The following is a 21,689-nucleotide window of genomic DNA, read 5'->3' on the forward strand; positions in this document are numbered from 1 at the left end:
AAAGTGACAGGGACCTCTGATGACTCCACCCCCGTGTTCCCAACCCCCAGAAACCCTGGGGTAGGCTGTCTGACCATTTACACATAGGAAATGAGAAATCAGGTCAAATGTGCACAATTTCCTGCATGTCTCTGTGGATGTTTTCTTAAATGGTTAGTCTGTGTTTTACCTTGGTTTATTGAAAGGAATCAATTTTCAAGATTCATCAAATCAATAAGGTAAAAAGGAAAAGCAAGATCAAAGAAACAATAACAAACATTTCATTATAACTTTGGTGACTTGGACTCAGGAATTTCTGCGCTGGCGAGAGGCTGGAGACAGCGGGGAGGGCCGGGCCCCACCCACCCCAGGCTCAGAGGCCACATGTATATTCACTCCACGGGGCCCCTGGGGGCCTGGGGCCCCACCTGATCTTGACCCAGGAGCTCAAGCAGCTGTCCTCCCTTTTGCCGGTGGCAGGAAGCTTGTCCTTTGAGCTGGACTCCGTCACTGGTGCCCATAAGCTCCAGGGGCAGGAGGCTGAGCCTGAGCTTTGATTGACAGGAAAGCCCAGAGGTATGGAGGTGGCAGAGCTGAAGGCAGCTCCTTCGACTTAGGTTTGGGGGTCGTCATATAAATTAGAGTTGCTGGTGTTCCCGAGCCCTGGAAGGGCTGGCTGGGGCTGGGCTTGTTGACCATTAGGTCTCCAGACCGCTGGCCCTTTAGGAACAACTCGAGTTTGGTGGTTAGGTGAAGACTCAGCAAAGAGTGTATTGCTTAGTGAGGTTTGGAGATGACCACCAGGGAGAAATGCCAGCCCAGGAGTGGTCCTCATTTCAGCCCCCCAAACACCTATGTCCCCCAAAGATGTGCTTACACAGTGCGTTACTGACATCTGCCCTGTGGGGTAGGGCCCAGCAAAGGAGGAGAGCTGGGCTTGAGAGCAGCCTCGAGCTTCTTGACTCCTCTTGGACTATGGGAGGGAAGGTGGTGGGACACAGCTGGCCCAGCTGACATATAGTGCAAAACCCACACAGGTGCTGAGGGTGGTGGCAGGCAGCTCTCTCCTCTGGGATGAGCTCCCAGGGCCAGGCCTCAGAGATGGGCTATGGAGGAGAGGGGCAGAGAGTCCCTTTGCCCCAGTGAAGCCTGGTCACGAACGGGACACTGGGGAGGCACGGTACTGGACAGTGGCATAGGCATGGTCACTCAAAGGTCTCCCACTGCCTGCGGAGCTGCTCCACAGAGGTGGAGGCTGAGGCTGGGGCTGGGGCTGGGGCTGGGCTTGGGCTCACATCTTGCTTGGTTTTCTGTAGCAAATCCTCAAAGGGGTCTCTGGCCTGTGTAGGAGCAGAGGGCTGCAGGGTTGGCTGTAGATTCTGTGGTGGTCTAGGAGGCAGCAGTGGGGATTCACCTGGCCTCAGGGCCAACCCCTGCTTGGCCTCAGCAGCCCTGGCACTCGAGCGGGGCAGAGGCAATGTTCGGATCCTGGAGGGGGCAACGGCTGGGGGGCCAAGTGGCTGCAGGGGACTAGTGTGGGCACCCATTGGGATCTGGCCAAAGAGGTTGGGCATAGAGAGAGCAGAGAGGTTGGGCTGAGACCTGTGAGGGGCATAGAAGCTAGAACCAGACAATAGAATGCTAGGTGCATATGCTGGCCCTAGGGATGCTGGAGGCGTCCCAAAAGGTCTGGCTGGTGTAGAGCCTAGGGACATGGTGGGTGGTACTACTGGCACAGAGGGGACAAAGGGATTGAGTGGTGTCTGTGCAAAAGGGGAGGGCGTCACTGTTGAGGGGAAGCTGAGCTGGGGGGTGAATGGGGTGGCTACACTGGGGGTAGTAGGATAGGATGGGATGGTGCTGCCTGTCCAGGCTGTGTTAAGTGGGTCCAGGAGAGCAAGCAGGGCATCGCTGCCTGTGCCTGCAGCTCCTGGGGCTGGGCTGGGTGACTGCACAAGTTCTGTGGGGCCTTGGGGGCCAGCTCTCGGGAGCAGCCCTGACAAGAGGGCTGGACTCAGAGCAGCTTGTCCTTCCAGGTCCATCTGTGGTGGCTCTGAAGAGAAGTCACCTAGTGGGCCACCAGCACCCTGGAGCTTGGCTGGCCGGGCAGTGGGTGGTGGAGGCACAATGCCAAGCTCAGGGGTCTTTCTGCCTTGTGGCCTGGGAATGGTGATGCTGCCTGGAGCTGGCACGGGAGTCTCCTCCTTGATGCTGGGGCTCAGGATGCCCTCCTGGTTCTGGGGTCTGACAGGCAGTGCTGGCAAAGTACCAAGCAGAGCTGAGGGCTTCTCAGGGGAGGTCATGGAGGGCTTGCTGGGGATGGCCATGTCGTCTTGTCCGAGACTCCAGAGCTGAGTATATGGATGAGCAAACTTCAAGGCTGCAGCCATGCTAAGGCCCCTCTCACTTCTGCATAGGTCCAGCCTCTGTGGGGAAGGAGGGAGGAGGTGATGACCACTGGTTGGCCCAGGCAAGGGTAGAAGGTACCCCACCCTTCCTGTTTACCGAGCACATGGCTCCTGGGACTAGGAGGAACTGCAGGTACCTGGGACACCTGCAGAGACCCAAGCCTATCTGGACTCCAAGCCCCATCAGCTACTGTCCCACTCCCACCACACCTGGTAATCAAAGCTGCCTGACTGTTCCCGCAGGTCTCTGGGGACCCGGAGATCCTCCAGGCTCTTGGCTTGGCCCAGCGGCTGCAGTGGTGCCTCCACATCTAGGCTGCTGAAGACATCTTCTAGAAGGTCAATGCTGGCAGCTCGGTCAGGTGGAGCAGGGGTAGGCCCCCAGGGCTCCCGAGTTGGCTGCTCTGGACTCTCGGTCTCATCACCTTCCGCGCTGTCTGATTCTTTCAAAGTCCTGTATGGCTGTGGCCTAGGAGGAGACAAAGCCAGATGGATTTTCCTCTAGGGAATCTGTGGGAACAGCAAGTGGCCCCAGCCCGAGACACCAAGCCCCAGGACCAATGTTTTGTGGCTCTCCTGGGGCTGGATTGGGTTCTTTAGTGTGACTGGTGCCTTGGGTGGGATGCTGTGACTCTCACTTGCTCTGATGGAATGCTGAAGTGCCCTTGGCCCCAAGGTCTTTGTATGTAGCACATACAAACCACACAGGAGTGGAGGGGCATTGCAGGCAGATACATGCATTTCTTTGTCCCACCTGCTTCCTGTATAGTGATCAACCTTAGCTTCAGAGTCGGGGGCAGAGCATGGCTAACCAGGAGCCCTAGCATCTCTAGGGAAGCTTGTAGGCCTCAGCTTGTATGACTTATGTTTGAGCCCTGGTTCCATCCCTTGCTGGGGGGAACCTGGGCAAGTCAGTGAACCTTTGAGATCTCAGCTGCTCAAGTGGTGGTGCATTCCACGAACAAGCAGAGAGGGCATGCAGAGACTCATGCAACCGACGGCACACATGGCTACAACCCCTCTGTGAGTTCTGTGAATCCACACATCACTACTTTTTGGGAGAGCTGGGTGTAACAGCTAGCTACTTTTGCTTTCCCGCTGAGCCTGAGGACACCACTGAACTGTGGGGAGGTAGTACCAGCCCTGACCTCTGTAAAGGCTGCCCAGTGCAATGAATGCCTCCCTTCTAGGGTCAGGCTGGCTATGCACATGGTGCTGGTGACGTGGGTTGAGGGCGCCACCTGCTGGTCACAAGCAGGCTGACACCAAAGGCCCATTGAAAGATCAGGAGAAGTCCCAATTCTATTCATTCATCAGACTTTTCTGTCTGGGACTTAACACCCTACCTTACAGATGAGGACATGGAAACCCAGAGAAGTTAAGTAAAACAATTCTGTGCGTCACAGAACCTAGAAAGGGGTAGAATGGAAGCGAAGTTCGAGGCTCTCCTAAGTCCTTTCCTCACTCTGAACAAGGAATTCAAGAGCCTTTAATCTAATCTGAGCACACAGGAAGGGGTAAGGAAGAGTCCTTACTTCCTAAACACAAGGAGACAGTTGTTTTTAACCCTTTGTGTCGTGAATTAGGATGGAATGGCTCCCTTTTAAACACACAGGAAACCCTGAACTGGCTCTGGGTACAGGCTAAGGAAATTAATTTTAATCATTGCTTAAATAACAAGACACTGGGGGTCTCCTGTGTCTCAGTGGTAGAATGTTCAGCATGTGAGGTCCTGGGTTCCGTTCCTAACATCATAAAACTGGGGAAAAATGTCAGTCAATCATTTAATTCAGAGGCCTGATGGGGTAAGGCCTAGGGCAGAGTCAGTTAGGAAAAGCCGAGCGGGTTGCTTTTCCTGCAGGGGAGTTGAGGTTGCCACTCAGATGAGTATATATTGTTTCAATTTCTCTTTCCTTTCTAAGTAGTAAGAGCTACATCCGCGGACACATTAAACCTGTGATAGCACAGACATTCCTGCTGAGGAAAAGCTGATTCTTCAAACATTTAAAAGAAAAAGATAAAAGAGAGAATGAGATTACTGAAAAGGTATGTGTAAAGCTCAGGGACCGTGGACTAACAGGGATGAAACACTGCTATTGTCCCAGTGAGCTGGCAGCAGGGAGTGAACAGAGGCAGAGCAGCCTTGACTTAGAAGGTTTAGGATGAAGCCACAGGGAAGATCTGATGCTGGGAACTTGCTAAGGTTAGGGGTCAAAGAGCTGGGAGGGGCTTAGGGGTAGGGATAGTAGAAGGAGACAAGGGCCCCTGACTGTGAAGTAGCCAGTAGCTGGCACTCTGGTAGGTTGTGGGCACATTTCTGAGGTTCCTGGGAAGTTCATTTGTATGTAAAGTAAGCCTTCTTTTCCTTGAAAAAAAAAAAGCTGTTTGAAAACTGTATGTAGCTTAGGTTATAAAATAATATAACTAAGATGAAATTAGTTTTAAGAAACCCAGGTAGGGCAGGGTGGTGGTGGCACAAGCCTTTAAACCCAGCACTCGGGAGGCAGAGGCAGGTGGATCTCTGAGTGTGAGTTCCAGGACAGCCAGGGTTACACAGAGAAACTCTGTCTCAGGAAGGAAAAAACCCAGGTATACCATAACATGTGTGTGTATGCATATATATGTATATACACATATGTACATACATACATACATACATACATACATACATACATACATACATACATACATTTAGAAAGGATCATGTAAATAGCTCAGAGTGGCCTGGAACTTGATATGCAGCCCAGGCTATCCTCGAACTCACAGTCTTTCTACCTCAGCTGAGATTACAGATGTGCATCACCACACATGGCTGATACACATGGAACACATGTTTCATGGCCTTTTACTTAACCTCTGCCTTCCTATCTAAGATGCACTGAGTAAAGTAGGGTCAGGAGTCAGGCTTACTGTGGTCAGCAGTTCCACTGATGGTCATTTCCCCTTGTAAGGAATGGGGACCAGTCTCACAGCCCTGTGGGCTGGTACAATAGGAGCCTGAGAGAAGGCCTGTCTCCATGGCATCCACCCTGCAAGTTGGCACCCAGAAACTTTTCTCCCCATGGCAGCAAGCAGCCCTAGTCCCCCATGCTCCCCTCTGCACCCAAAGAGTCACCAGGCCCAAGGAGCTGGAAAGAGAAGAGAGACCATTCAAAGGGAGCAGAGAAGAAAAGGCTTTCAGTGAAGCCAGTGCTGGGGGGCTCGTCCCGTCGGCATTCCTCATCAGAGGAGTCTTCAGAGAGGAAGACAGCATAGTGTCGCAAGGGCTTTACCAGGCTGGACAAGAGAGAAAAGAAGAGGCAGTTAGGGTACCATGAGAGCAGGGGGTGAGAGGAAAGTCCAAGGGCATCCATTGGGAGGAGGCTGCCTTGTGTGCTGAGGGCTTTGAACTCTCACCCAGAGTGTCTGACAGGGCTGCACACTTCCAGCAGGCTAACCCTAACTAACAGTGAATGTTCACTGCTTTCCGTTTACAGTACTAAGTACTTCCAGCAACAGAGCTGGGTGCTGCTGGCTGAAAGCTGTCTTCCCATTGCTTATCACGCTAATGAAGAGGATTTCAAAGCATGACGCGGTTACTATTTTTATGACTGTGCTCCCCACACCTGTAGGCTCAGGCTCTACCGATCCAATCAGCTGTGAGTTGAAAATAAGTGGAGTGGTGGTGCAGGCCTTTAATCCCAGCACTGGTAGGCAGAGGCAGGTGGATCTCTGTGAGTTTAAGACCAGCCTGGTCTACAGAGTGAGTTCCAGAACAGCCAGAGCTACACGGAGAAACCCTGTCTTGAAAAACTAAACAAAGAAAATGCTTGGAAAACCTGCCCCTGTACTGAGCATGTGCAGCGTGTACGTCATCATGTTCTTCCGTAACACAGCCCAACAGCGTCCACGCAGCATGCACAGTGGATTAGTGTAACAATGTAACCAGAGATGGTTTACAGCGTACAAGAGGGTGTGTAGGGCTCTTTGCAAACACCACAGCACTTCATAGAACAGCCTGGGCATCCTGGATTTTGGCATCCAGACCTGGTTCCCTGAGGATACTACGCCCCTCATCTACTTGTGGGAAACTGCACAGGAGAACGGCAAGAAAAGCAAATGCTTACATTCCAGCAATGGCTAGTGGGATGGTGGGAGACTCCACCTTCTGTTTCTGCTTCTTTCTCTACTGCAGTAATCAAGGGGGAAAAGTTAAGGGAAAAGTGAGCTTTGTGGAAGCAGCCCCCGAGAAGACCCTTTTCTGATTAGCTGCCCTCTCTGGAGTCTCCCTCGGATGCTTCTTCAGAGAGTCTTTTTTATCTGTGATGTGGAAATTAAATATTCATTGTTATAAAAATATATCTCCCTTGTCAGCCACCTGTGTGCTCTAGTTCTATAAACAAACACACACACAGCCCAGACAGTCCACACCTGACTCCTATCAATTATATACTGACCAGCAGTGCCCACAAGAGGTCAACAGGCCCAGGAGAGGAGAGCCCCAATAGTGGCAGGTTCAAATCCTGGCTTCACCATGGATGCTGTTGTAACTAACACCTCTGCCTCTGTCAATGGCTGGGCTCACTGTGAGAAGACCCGAGAGGGAAGAGGGAAGTTTTGAGGAGACAGTGAGAGACACAGGGGGTCAGGCAGGGCCACCTGTTCTCAGGAGCAGCCTTCCTGCACTTTCCCTGTTGGAATTTCTTTCAGGTTTTATTTAGGGAAGGGCAACACATTCTAAACAAGTATATACCAGTCTGAACAGGAGGCTGGAGAGGGCCTTGGGGTGGCCAGCGTTGTGATCTCCATTCCTAGAGCTAAGCTGTTATTACTGAAGTAGCTCCCAGAGCCATCCACAGTCTCAGCACTTCCAGCCACACACCCCCATTTTCTTTGCTGTCCCTGCAGGTTATGGAGCCTCAAACTGCAGTGGAGGTTGTGCCCAGGGTCATGCACTGGGAGGTGGCAGGTGCAGGGCCCTGAGAGCCTCCCCTTGAAAAGTGTCTCATCTGCTCCAGCACAGAACTAGGACCCTACTGCGCTCACAGCCAATGAGGCTAAGTAGAAGGGACAAGTTAATCCACTGCAGAACAGACAGAACAGGTGAGGAGAAGTACTCAGATGCTGGCGTAACCTGCTACTCCGGCCCCCATTGCCTCTGCATTCTAGCATGGGGCAGCTTCTAGCTGGTGTGGGGCAGGAAGCCCAGTGTTCTCACTGCACTCTGGGCAGCTTGAGGCACATGCTGGGCACTGAGGCCCCTTTCCCATCCATCGCCTGACAGACATCCTCTGCCACTCAGCTCTTGCGCCTGTCTATCCTCAGCACACTGACTGCTCTTAAAGACCTGACCTAAATATCACCCCCTAGGAAGGACCTGGCTTCCCCAGCTCTCCCTGGCTGGGGGTCTGGGTGCCTTGTGGATCCCGGTTGAATTCTGTTCTTGACTGAGCTGAAGGCCTGGGGCTTGACCATTTTTGCTTTTCTCCCTCCTGGGGCCCACATTAGTGGTTGAAGGAATGAGGGCTGGGGTGCCGGGGATCCCCTCCTCTTCCCCCTGGAGCACCTAACACATCACACACTTTCCATTACTGCAAGGCTCTGATAGACGCACCTCCTTTTGGATTCTCTGCCTGCCTCCTGAGATGCTCAGACACAGGTTATCCAGAACCGAGAGCAGAAGTCGCAAGGCAGAGCTCAGGTCAACAGCAAAAGCACTGGGAGGGCCCTGGGGTGGGCAGTGCTGTTACCACAGGCTCTGCAGCACAGCAACCCAACATGCAAGACCATCATACTAACTTGACGGAGTCCACCTGTCCAGTCGTCTCCCCATTTGTCTGAGCACCCACCTACTCCAGGAACACTTCTCGCCTGTGTTTAAGCAGATCTAGTGCTAGCTGGGCACTGGGGACTATTGATGTGAGCAGATAACCAAGTCAGGAAGCAACTAGCGCCACCCTAGCTCAGGTTGTCCTGAGGATCACAACACTGACCGTGGGTATACACAAGAGAATATAAGCCCCTATCTGGGTCCCTTGGAGTCAAGTGCTTGGTGACTCTGAAAGCCTCTCTGACCCCCACATACAGCATGGGTTCCCTTCCCTGGTAGCTCACATGGTGACTGACAGTCACTAAGTCTGTCACATTCCCAGAGAGCTTTGTGCTGGAAGAACTTTGGTGTCATTAAAGTCCCATTTGGCTCCCAGGGCCTCCCACCCACATGCTGTGAGTGCAGGAAGCAGGAGGAGCAGGAACTCTACTTCTCATTCTACAAGCTGGCCTCCTCTAGCTGACTGTTGGCCAGGTCGGGCCGGGCTTGGGTGTTCATGGCACATTATTACTTCATGGGTGACAGGACAGTGGAATGAAGCAAGCCATGTTTTTAGTCACCCAGAGTGTTGTCACCCAGAGTGTTGTCATGTCCAGTCCATGGGATGGTAATGACTCAGACAAGAACTCACATGCTGTCCATACAATTTCTCACTAATTCTTCATGACAAAGAGGCCAAAGCTCAGAGAGGTGGAGTACCTTGCCTGGGGTCACACAGCCCTGAGGGTGGTGCTGGAATGGGTCCTGCCACCTGTTTCCTGGAGCTGCAATGATGGAATGAGAGGTAGGGGGTTTCCCCTTCCACTTTTAATGAAAGGTGAGGTTTCAACATAAACTTATTTAAATTCAGCAGCTCATGCTCTCCCATGAAAGATACAGTCAGATATTTGTCAGGGATAAAGGATGAACCATCGAAAACGTCCAGGTTTAAATTTTTTATTAGCTTAAGGCAGAATGTAAAAAATTGTACCTCTTCCCTCATTAACCCAATTCAGCTACTACCCTGCAGTCTGCCCCCCACCATTTGCCTGGATTTTATTACACACAAAGGGGCTGTCTGGGAAAAGGCAGGCCTCGCTGAACTTGGCTACCCAGCAAGGGCTGTGATGTCACAGCAAGAGAGAAAGGCTCTGTCCATCATGGCTTGGGCCTCTCATCCCGTTGCCCTTGCCTTGTCCACCTGCAGTGGAGTTCCCTGCGGATGATCTGGGCCCTTTCTAATGTTTGGTTTAACGTGTCGCTGGTTAGCGTGCATATGTGACAGTGGTGACAGGCGAGGCTGTTCCTTTTTAAATACCATGTCAGAGCCACGGCGTCAGGAAGCCGGGATGTGCTCTGTGCTCTGTGCTGCGCCAGGATCGCACTGGCTTATTTTTTAATGAGGAAGATCTACATCTCGAGAGTTTTTTATGTGTCACATCGCATGGACAAATCAGCTGCACGTCACGCTGGCCCGAAACGAAGTGCTGACAAATGTAGATGTTTCAAATTTAATTGACATTTAAATGCACTTGAGATAAAGTGGGAGGAATCATCCAGGCCTTGGTCTCCTGAGGTAATGAAGGGACACCGTGACCATTCTAGAAGAATCATTTCACCCTGGCACATGGGGTCTTCACTTTGTAAATGCTCTGGTTACCTTGTGTTCCTTGGTGACACAGCCCTCATGGGGTAATGTGTATAGAAAGGCACTGGACAAGGCCTACTGTCCACTCTCTACCTCCTTTCCCTTGGCAAAGTCCTTGGACCTTTGGTTCTCTGAAAACATGGGTGCTGTCGTCTTTCAGAAAGTCTGAGCAAAAAAGTGAAATATTCACCCAGGCCTTTGCCTGGTGCCTACCAAGTACTGAACCCTCTGCTGCTGTCCCATGCTGCCTCATAGGATGATGTGGGCATCTCTATCCTGGTCAGGATGAAGAAGTGGTCCTACGCTGGCTGTATCTCAGCACATGGGTGTCATCCAGTCAGCCTGACTTACAGTTTCCAAAGCTCTTCAACCCATGATATAGGGCCAGTCCCCCAACCACAAGGTTGGCAGCAGTTGAAAAGGCAGAAGGGGCTTTGAAGCAAGGCTAAGTACTTCTGGAAGTCGGACCTGGAGCTGCTCCTGAAAGCCTGAGTAATGGCTGCTGTGCTGACAGAGAACTAGGTACACAGGGATCTTTGTACTCAGTTTCATGGATATCTGAGGAGGATCGAAGGTCACTGCCATCACCGGTCACTATCAGAACAAGGGTGATAATTCCTACTGTCACCAGCAAGAATCCAGGCCCTTCCACTCCCTTGGTGACTGGCTCTGCTCAAAGACAGTGGGGATCAGGGGTATCCATGGATCAGACTCTCAGGCTCCCTGGACAATGGTGTAGACTCCATCTTTGATCCTGAGCAGAGTGAGTGTGGTTTGATGGCCAGAGTGCCTCTAAGAGGATCAAGGATGGGAGTGTTCAGAAGAGGGAGGACCTGGGGTTGGGGACCTCAGAATAGTATAAGGATGGATGGCTTGGGTAGGCTGAGGTGATGTGGCCAGGTGGCTGGGCTGCTATCAGGAACAGGAGACTTCTTTAGTCTCCACCAATGCAACCACTGTGGCCATCCTTTCTTCCAACAGAATTCTCTGGTGCCCACATGGCATTAGACTCGTCGTCTGAGCATGGCCTGAGACAGTCCTTGCCAAGTTACCAGGAGGACACACACAGGAATAAGGCACTATTACTCTCAGGGGTCTGTGTTGGAGGGAAGGTGGAGATCGGGAGAGCAGAGACACCTATCTCAGCCCTTTGCCCTTAGGACAACCATGTCTGCCTGAGGACCATGGAGATGGGGCTGCTAGGTATGTGACTCAGCCTCAGGGCAACTTGTTCCACTTGCTAGAGGGCTGGCTCCTGTGTGTTTGAGAGGGGGGTCACATTGTCCTGGCTGGGCTCAGGATGGTTAGCCAAGATACACAAGGGGGCTGGGAATATAACAAGATATTGAGCCAGGCTGGCAGGGAATGTGTAAGAGGCTGGGGGCTCAGCTAAGTGGTAATGCCTTTCAGAGGTGACTGAAAGGCTGACTCCTAGAGGCTTTCCCTGTAGTGACAGCAGATGGGAACCGGCCTCCCTGTATGTGGGTACAGCATGTGAGTACAGCTTTCCTTGACTGGACCTTTGCAGTCAGTCACGTAAGTAGCCACTGAAATAAATGGGCTACTGCTGTCTCCAGTCAACATTAACCATTGTATGTGTGTGTGTGTGTGTGGGGGTAGAGGTGGGAGTGGCAATGCCGCCAGCTTAGATACTCTTGGATGAGGGCTCCTGTTGGTTCTTGCTTTTCTAGTCCTGGTTCCAGTGCCTCGTCTGGCTTCAGGCTTCTCTTTGTCTCTACTACCCAGAATCCACTGGGGAGGGCAGTGAGTCAGGTCAGGGGCCTCTCGCTCTGCTAATTGGGTCTGTGACCTTCTGTGAGGGTGTTTGGACTTCTGGTTGCTCAGGCAGTGGGTATTGGCAGCCTGCCAGGGGTAGCACCAAGACAGCTGCCCCTGCTCCCTGGGGCCCAGGCCCAGCTGGCATCCTGGAGACTTGCTGCTGGGCTGGTGGCAGCTCCTAGCTCTTGCAGGGTCAGAGGAGGCGAGGTGCTAGCAGCTTCACAGTCAGTTCACGCACACCTGGCATACAGTGAGTGTTCATTGGGAGTTTGTGGTTGTTTACTTGCACCTGGTTGATCTCCAGGCTAGTGGACTGTGAGTGGCAGGCAGCTGTCTTCCCCAATTCCTACATTCCTCCATTCAGGAGACACCTTTGAGCAGAAGTCTGGGTAAACACTGGTTTGGCAGCCAGTGTCAAGGTTGAAGTACATAACTTCTCCCTGGAGAAGCTCAGAGTATGGGTATGTGCATGTGCATGTGTGCACAAGTGTGTGTATGTCTGTTCACGCTGGGGGCTGGAGCACAGGAAGGAAATGTGGTCCTATGTGACCATCCAGGTATTGGAGGACTGAGACTGGCCATTGCTGAAGAGGTGAGGAGGAATGGGAGGTCATATGCTCCAATTTAGGATGTAACTGTGGCGTCTCCGGATATCCTGGTTGTGGGCTGGCATGCCACCTTGAACATGGGCAAGTCCATCCATGCACTGGTCTCTGTCCAAATGACTAACTCAGCATGGGGGTAGCTCTGGGCTGTATAGGAGGGAAAGGGCTCCAGTGAGATCTGACACCAAGGAAGGGGAGGCATATCCAGAGTGCGAGGGTAGCTTGTCTTCTGCAGTGAAGGACAGCGGCACGAGAGGAAGTGTTCTGAGATGCAGACTTTGGTCATGGTTCTCACCAAACGCTTCTGGCAATGGCTTCTGATCTTATTTTGCCTTCTGAGGCCTTGGTGCAGGGGCCATGGAGAACATCTGAGACAAATGCAATTGCACACTGCTGTCCCTCAGCAGTGTGGGCTCCACTTGGTGCAGACAGTCTGTACAGCCAGCACACCTGCAGCTGTCTCCATCTAGAGACTTTCCAGGGCTGCTGGCTGCCCAGAGCCCAAGGGATGAGACAGTGTGGTTCCTGTTCACCGAGTTGGACAGGACAGACATCCTCCTCCAGCACTAGCCTAGTCATCAAGAGGCAGAATCGAAGCCCAGCTCTGCTACTAACTAGCTGTGTAACCAGTCCTGCTACTAACTAACTAGCTGTGTGACCAAGGGCAGGATCAAACTCTTGAACTTTCAGCCATTACCATAAAACAGAGCTCAAGTCCCCTACCTTCCAGTTTCTCATGAAGATGTAATGAAATGTCATGTGTGGAGTGTGCCTAGCACACAGTCTGCAGTGAACGGCAGTATTGGTTCCATATCTTATAGTGACACAAAATGAGAGAACACTCAGTAAGCAGGGTATTACCCTAGCATCTTTCTTCCTTTTCTTTTCTTTTTCTTTTTTAAAAGATTTATTTTATGTATGAGTTCCCTATCTGCATGTATACCTGCATGCCAGAAGGGGGCATCAGATCCCAGTATAGATGATTGTGGGCTACCATGTGCTTGCTATAAATTGAACTCAGGACCTCTGGAAGAGCAGCCAGTGCTCTTAACTGCAGAGCCATCTCTTAGCTCCCAACATTTTTCTAATGAATGAACCCTTGGGAACAAAAGCTAAAGGTATAGCATAGGGGCAGGATTAAGAAGGAATAGCCTTTCACCCATATGCCTATAAGTCACAAATGACATAAATTATCAAGATACAAGAGACAAGCCCATACAATTGGATATCACAGATCGAGGAGCTCCACAACCATAACTAGGCAAAGCCTGGACAGCCTCTACACGAATACTTATGTGTAGCTGAGTCAAAGTCGTGGGGTTCAGAGTGAACGTGCTTCCTTCCTGACCTTCAGGCTGTCTCTAAGGCCACTGTACTGTTCTGAGAAGCAACATTGCTTAAAAAGAGACCTGCTGGGAGAGGTGAGCAGCCTTACAGTTCCCTGGTTGGTTGAATCTGGGCTCCTCTTTGGTATGAGGGAACTTAACTAATAGGTTGTGGCCAGCAGAATCTGCATCTGCATGTGACTGGAGAAACAAGCCATGTAGTCTAGAGAGCCTGGAGGGTAGGCGATCGGAACAGGGCATTTCAGGTCCACTGCCATCTGCAGGGATCTAATCTCGGGACCCATAGTTGGCCCCACTGCTGCACCAGGAAGGGACTAAACACAGATGATGTCCCTCTATATTCTCTGCCACTCAGTGAGGACTGCTGCTCCTGATCCCGCTGCAGCCTTCCAGTAGGGAATATGAGGGGATACCTGGAGATTAATGTGGGCACTAGGCCCTTGCCTTGGTCGTCCATGTGTGGAGGCCAGAGGCTAACATCAGATGTCAAGGTAGATGCTCTCTACCATTCTGAGATGGTCTCTCACTGAGCCCACAGCTCACTGGTTGGCTAGACTGGCTGGCCAGTCCTCCCAGTGCTACAGTCAGACATGTGCTCTTTGCACCCAGCTTCTGTGAGGGTCCGGAGGACCTACCTGAGCTCGGGTCCTTATGCTGACTCAGCTATCTCCCCAGCCCTTAACCCCATGTTAATCAGTGAATGGTGACTGAAAACCAGACTTTTCCTCCCAGAAATCTTTTGAAGGGCTTATCCAAGTGCTAAGAAATGGTCCAAAGGGGCTAGAAAACCTTAATTCAGGAAGGAAATGTCATTTTGGGTAAATACAAGTCAAGAGATGAGTCAGCATGGAGACTCCCTCTGAGGGCATCGTCTGTGTGCCTAGCAGGTTCTTAGAGATGTCTCCTGAATGAATGCACATCTGAACGCACATATGGAGCAATGGACAGAAATGTGTCAGCAGGGAAGGAGAAACGGGCCTCAGCCGAGAGCTGCTGGCTACTGCTGGAGCTTGGTGGACCTCAGAATGTTCAGCTCCTAAAAGCCTCCGGCTTGTTGAATCAAGATATCTATTGAATATGGTGGAAGTGAGGGACAGGCAGGAAGGTAAGAGGATGGAGTCACCCCTTCAGCTGCAGCCCAAATCCTCTAAGAGTCCAGCACACTTTGATATCCCCAGAAAAGATAAAGAACTAGGACTCAAGACAAGTCACAGTGAGTCCATGTGTGCCACCAGGAACCACCCTCCACAAAGACCACTAGACTGGCTCCTGCCTCCCAGCCCCTCTCCCCAACATGAAGCTGACAGATTGGTGGCGCTGTTTTCCTTCCCTTCCAGAACAATATTTGAGGAGTCTGTTTTATTAAAATATTTCCCGCTGGATGCTTCCCGTGTTTCACGAATGTGGTCTTGCCAGCTGGGGTTGGTGACAGCTGAGAGAAACACATCCAAGTGCTGTTGTGACATGGCATTTGGAAGTGGAGGAGCATGGGGGCGGGAGGGGGGTTAGGGGATGGCAGCAGGGAAGAGATGCAGGGAAACACCCGGGTGGCACCAGAAATGTCACTGGCATGATGAGACTCAACCTCGCCTCTTCCTCATTAAGACATGTGAAGAGAGGCCCTAGCAATGACGTCTTAGAACATCCCCTGCTGCCCGTTGGCCAGCCTGAGCTGCAGTGGGGTGCCTTTTGATTCCTGTCACTGTTTGCCAGCCCTCTGAACCAGCCCCCACACTCTTGCCCAGTTCATCTCAACCTGATGATTTCTGGAAGGAAATCTACGACAATTGGATAGGCACATTACACGAAAATACTGAAGTGATGCTGACCCGGCTAAGGCAATTACCGGGAGGAGCTACCTTCTTGACACAGCCGGCTTTTTGCACACACTAAAGCATTATTCCTGTCACTGGGCTTGGAACAGGAACAGCATAAATAAATGTGCTTGGTGAGTCCAATCTCTAATCAGGAGTGCAAAGTGGGGAATGTGTTTCCATAGGATGTGAACTGCTGCCAGTCTTTGTGTGTGTGTGTGTGTGTGTGTGTGTGTGTGTGTGTGTGTGTGTGTGTGTGTGTGTGTGTGTTGTTATGGGAGGGGTGTCTTTAGTTTATAACTCAATATCTACAGGCTTGTGGCCTCTATCCTAGGACACTTAGATCAGCTATGAAGAGGTGGCTAATTCCATTCCCTTCAGGAGAAATCTTTAAGGCAAGAGGAAACCCAGAACCATGCAGCATTCTCACCACAAGGGGGCAGTCATAATCCGTGGCAAAGACAATGTCCCTCAGTGTTCCCACCACATCAATGTGTAGGCCCAAGTTGAACCTGCCCTAACTTCAGGTATCCCCTCTTCAAATCCTCACATATCCAAGCACCTCTAGAAACACACACACACTCTCCTACTCTGGTGTTCTCCCTTAATGATAAAGACCATTCATGAAGGCTGGGAGAAATGAAGTGAACTGAGCTAGGCCATAGCCTGACATTTTGGAATTATTTCCCTATTTGGTATCAGTTCTTTGTAAAGAGAGGCATTTTCCCCTTCCACACAAAAGATAGCCCCCCATTCAGTCCTCAAACAACCCTAGGCCAAGATGGGTCTGTGATATTTAAGGTATTTCTGAAGCTGTCCAAGGAAGCTGGTGAGTAGCTGAGTCTGGGGCTATGCACACTGGGACAAGGAGAAACAGTGTCTCTCCAGGGGGCTCTGGAGTTGGAACCATCTGTAGCTTTGACTCTGCAGGCTCTGTCTCTATCTATCTAACAGCCACTCAGGATGTCACCGAAGCTGGCTCTAGGCTGGGTCTCAGGGTGCCCGGATGTACTCTGGCTCAGGGGGACTTAGAAGCAAGGAGCTATGGCTGAGGAGAGACCAAGGGTAAGGATGTCTTCTGGATAAGCTCAAGCCACGGAGACTCTGAGCAGCAGCAGGCTACAATGGGCGTTGGCCTTGCCGGGCAGGGAGCCTCTTTGGCAAGGTAGCTTACTCTCACCTTCAGTGTGAGAGGCCTGGGGCCTTCTTTGGAATGTGGCTGAGTGCCTTTGGGCTGCACCACTCAAAGCACAGCCCAGGTTCCTGATGTGACAACGGAGGCTCAGACTCTGACCAAGCTCTGTTCCCTGTCTGGCCTCCTTATGTAACACCTGCTCAGGATTTCAAGGGAGCCTCCAAGAGGAAGGCTGGAGCTACAGGCTTGGTCACCACAAACCCTGGCTCATTGGGTTTCTGTACTCACTGCTCGGGGCTTGAGATGGACGTCCTCCGGCCTTCCACAGCCATGTTGCTCTTGGGTCTCTTGATGACATGCGGACGAGGCGGTCGTACCTAAGGATGAGCATGGGGAAATCCCCAAGAAGGAGTGAGTTATAAAGGCCCCTCAGGCCCACTGTGAACATTTGGATGGACTGCCCCAGGAGGCCTGGTTACAGGTTGTCTAGGTCTGGGCTACCATGGTCTCACAGAAGCACCACCACTTACCATACAGCATATGGATACGCTCTCTGGAGTTTAAGCCAGAAAGGCTCTCTGCTCTCCTCATCTGCAGACCCAGTGGCCTCTCACTGCTGACTGAGGTGTGAACAACATGGGAGGCAGAACAACAACACCCTATTCATGGAATTCAGAAATCTGTGTGTGGAACAAAGAGGTTCCACTCATATTTGTTTAGGGTGGGGACACACACACACACACACACACACACACACACACACTCAAAATACTCTTTTACAGCTGAATTACAGGATACTTGTTTTCCTCTCTAAAGGGAAGGGGCAGCAACTGACAGCTCCACAGAGTACCCAGCTAAGTTAACCTGCTTCTCAGGGCACTGTATGCCTGTCTTCCAGTAGGGCTCAACTGGACACTGCACAAAACACAACGTAGGGGTGGCAGTCGGCACACAGGGCATCAGGCACTTCCTACACTCCCTTCCTACTACACCGTGGGTAGATGGATCGTTCTGAGCTGCCACCTCTGAATACCACAGTGACGCCACAGAGCCTGTGGTGGATGTTAGGCTGTGAGATGCTGGTACTCCTAGAATGAGTGTCATTTGGTCTAATCAGTATTATGTGGATTTACGTGTGGTACCATCACCTCGACCACTTCTAATGTCACAGAGATCTGGGGAGAGAGCTGAGAATGTTTCTCTGTGGCTCTTGTCGCTCATGCAGACAAGCCAGCATTGGAGACTGCATAGGGAGCGTGCATTCTCTTCAGCTGCAATGAGACACTGGCTGACAGGACGGGAAAGACAGTGCACACTCCATTACCTACTGCCCTTCTTCAGAACGACCCTACCCCGGCCCCAATCCTATCCCCAGCAACTGGTGGGGGATACAGAACAATGGCTTAGGAACAAGATTACAGAAGTTGGCTACATACAAGACCAGTCTTGATAGAGTATCATGGAGCCCTCAGGTCTGCACATGTCTGACCAAACCAAAGATTTTCCTGTGGAGCGGCCAGTCTGAGCTCAGACTTCTTTGGCAAATCAGAGATGAGGTAAAGGCCAAGAACATTCCACAAAACATGCTGTCTTCTTCCACGGAGCTATTGTTAAGACTTAACCACAGGGTGTGGGTAACACACTGGTGTGAACATGGCACAGAGTAGGCTCCAGAAATGCTTGCTGCTTCTTTGTGATCGAGAAGCCCCCTTTTATCAATAGCAAAAGGAAGGGAAGGAGGTGCCTGTAAGAAGGTAGACTGCCGATATAGTCTTAGTCCTTTCAGGCATCCGGTGAGGTGCCTGGTACATAGTGGGGCCTCAGCAAGATTTGCAGACAGGTCAGTGTTTGGAATCTAACAGCGCCACACACTGCTGTGGTTGTCACTGTTACTAGAAAGGTACCTGCTACTCAACAGACATTTGGTCAGCATTTGCCAAATAAATACATGGCTATATCTGTGCCCATGCTTATACGGGGGACTTGGGTTCCTGAGACTCTGCCTGCAAAGGAGGAGAAGACAGTTGGGTGGAAGGGCTCTCCTGCCCTTGCCAGGGACTGAGTTCAGGAGGGTCAGACATTATGGCCTGTCAGCTTGTCCCACACAGGGCTGCTCCTTACTACAATGAAGACAGGTTAAGAATGTGAACTTGCTACTGAAATGGGGGGATTAAGTTTGTGGCAACTTCAACTGAACTTGCAACGTGGTGAAACATGGGGAAAAAGAACAACAGAGCTAATTAGACGAGCTGAGCTGTCAGAGTGCTGCTGAATGGCTCAGCGCCAACAAACAAAAGGAATGGGCTGGCAATCAGCAGGATCGATGGAGGAGACTGCTTCATTAGGGATGATAAAACAGACAGAGGAGGGAGAGGAGCGAGGGGTGAGGGAGGGTGGGAAAGACACAACAGACCAGAGACAGTCACCCCTGTGGTTACAGACCCACCCAGAGTCACACGTTCCTCAGTGGTGTGGGATTATCATTAAAGGCAAACCCCAAATGCACCAGGCTTGGAGACTGCAGTGTATATACAGTCTCACAACCAGACATCCACAAAGGCATGCGTAAGAGGCTCTCTCTCTGTCTCTGGGTCTCTCTGTTTCTCTGTCTCTCCCTGTCTCTCTCATGCACACACACACACACACACACACACACACACACACACACACACACACACACACCATGTAGTGGCAGGCCACAACCAGGCCTAGACACACACAGGCAACTGGTTTAATCAGAGACAATGCAGACAAACCCTGGTGTATTTTAGCAGTACCATCCCTCTTCTGGAGTGCTTAGGAAGGGTGAAGTCTGGGCGGAGGGGAAAAACCACTCTCATACACAACAGGGGCTGGCCCACCATTGCTAAGATCTCAGCAGCACCAGGGGAGAGAATGCTAAACAGGGCTTTCCAGATCTGTTCAGGGGGACTAGAGGGGAAAGTTGGGAAGCCAGCCAATTCCCCACCGGATTCAAAACCTGAGAAATCTAAGTCGGCAGGGTTAAGTGTGTATTGAATACAAAAGCACCAAGTACATTTGATTTTAATGGTGAGCAAGAAATAATAAATACAGAGCTTATAAAGTGTTTCATATGTGGGCCTACAGCAGGAGGCCTCTCCCTTCTCCCTGGTGGCTCCAGCCACTGCCCTTCATCCAGGGGACACCAGCATGATTTTCTTTCACTCTTTCCTTCGCCTTATTAAGATCCTCTGGTCCTAGTTGAGCTTCAGCCACAGGTGCCGGGCTACACAATCCCTCATCAAGGCCGAGTGCCTACCATCCCATGGCTTTGTACCCAGGTCAGCAGCTGCTGTGCTTAGCCATGTTTACAGCCAGTGACCTGGCAAATCCTGACATGGAATCATGTCAGGCTGTCCTCTCCATGGCCCTTAGGAGTTCTCGAGTGTCTTTCCACCCAGTGTAGACTAGTGTCTATGGGACATGTTGGCATGAATGCGTCCAGAATAAGTAAGAGTCCCTGTGGCCTGGGGACCCTTCACCCTATGCCATTGTATCTTCTAGCTTCCTAGTCTGTCTCTCAGTGGTTATGCTTGCAGAAGAGGGGGGGCCCAAGAACACAGCCAGTGAGCACCTCACCCTGGCTAAGGGCAGAGGCAGATGCTACCCAGTCTTCTTTGGGGATATCATTGCTTCCTCAATGATGCTTGGGCACCCGACAGTTTACTCAATCCCCACAATAGTAAGACTAAAGTCCACAAGAGCTGTCTCTAGTACTTGAGTTTTTCTCAGAGAGCTACCATGCCTTGAATCACATTGAGCCCCTGGCTTTCCTGGAGCCCAGGCCTCCAAGGCTGCCCGGAGCTCCCCACCAGCTACCTATGGCTGTCAAAACTCCAGAGGTAGCTCTGGTCTCAAAGGCCAGCTGGTTTCTTACTACCTCTGTAGTCCTGACTATGAACTAGGGATGTCTGACATGACGTCTGCCTTCTGTGGGCTGAAAAAGAATAGATGACGGGGTAGGTGCTCAGTCCTGGGCACATTCAAGGGTGCTTATACTTCCCAACTCTTCTCCCTGCCATGACAGAACACAGCCCAGAGACCTCACAGGAAGCCCATCTGGCCAGAGCTCAGTTAATATTTTCCAACTGAAATCTCTGTCCCAGTCCTGTGTGCTGAGATCATCTCATTTCCATGAGACAGACAGAGGTTTAGGGAACTGGGAATACCAGAAGGAACTACATTTCTACAGTTTGGTGATCCTTGGTAAGGGTTAAGCTACCAAACGACTTTTCTGAAACAGGCGACCACAATACTTAGTACATGGCACTACTGTGAGTCTCAGGTGGGATGAGGTCCGCCAAATGGCTCATAAATGCCAAATGCCTATAAAATCCTAGGTAAACAATGGCTTTTGATAAACTGGGCCATTATTTAGAAATAAGTGGTAAGGTGGAAAACCTGTTAGAGAAAATGCCTTTCAAATAGTACCCATGTTCACCTTTACAGAAGGCCATTGTGAATGAGGGCCTGGTATAAAAAAGAGGGTGGATCAAATAGCTTCAGTCCTTGCCCAGTGTCATATGCCCTGAGCATTCAAGTCCAGTTCTGATGAATCCCTAATCCACACGGCTAAGGCTTGTACCGACACATTTGCTACATTATATGAGGTTTGCCCAGAAGTGTTTCCTGTCCTCCAAAGTGTGTCTTTTTGCTGCCCACTCCTTCCTTCCTACGGATGACAGGGAGTAGAAAATTCCAACCCGTTGGCAGCCATGCCTCTTGGGGTTTGTGTTGGTCACATTTTCATAGGGCACTGAATGGTTCTACCACCTCATATTGTTAGATGGCAGATTCCCAGCTTATAGGTGGGGCCATTTAAATTCCTTCTGTAACCCAAACCTTTGACTTCTGCACTCAATGGTGAAGAGGAAGAAACAGAACCACAGGACATCTGACATTTACCCAGACAGCAGCTAGCCAATAGATGCTGTATATATACACCATGTCAAACAGACATCTGGCTTAGGCTGACCCTGGCATAGCATGGTCTTTGTGTCTTCATAAGACGGCTCTGGAGGGATGCCCTGGGAAGGGTCTCCACACTAGTGGTTGACGTTTCTGACTATAGCCGACTGACCCCTGTGCCTGGGCATGGCTCTCTTGGACAATAGACTGATAATCCTTCCTTTTGGAAGTAACCCCCACTGAAACATCCTAGTAGGT

The 21,689-nt window shown here is 51.1% G+C and overlaps 1 protein-coding gene across 7 annotated transcripts in view; it reads right to left on the reverse strand.

Annotated features, from left to right (window-relative positions):
• Positions 1-157: 157 nt before the first annotated feature.
• The window catches only part of Dennd1a (DENN domain containing 1A), a 490,128-nt gene continuing 468,596 nt past the window's right edge, over positions 158-21,689 (reverse strand). For 6 of the 7 annotated variants that reach the window (XM_032903215.1, XM_032903216.1, XM_032903221.1 and 3 more), the window contains 4 exons: positions 16,791-16,879; positions 5,535-5,663; positions 2,598-2,856; positions 158-2,405 (listed from right to left, as the gene is read on the reverse strand). In XM_032903215.1, coding sequence (XP_032759106.1) covers positions 1,185-2,405; positions 2,598-2,856; positions 5,535-5,663; positions 16,791-16,879 — 1,698 coding nt within the window. In that variant the 3' untranslated portion in view covers positions 158-1,184. The remainder of the gene's footprint in view (positions 2,406-2,597; positions 2,857-5,534; positions 5,664-16,790; positions 16,880-21,689) is intronic. The other variant, XM_032903219.1, reaches the window with a different exon arrangement.

Source organism: Rattus rattus, chromosome 5, assembly GCF_011064425.1.
Source record: "Rattus rattus isolate New Zealand chromosome 5, Rrattus_CSIRO_v1, whole genome shotgun sequence".
Classification (NCBI taxonomy): Eukaryota; Metazoa; Chordata; class Mammalia; order Rodentia; family Muridae; genus Rattus; species Rattus rattus.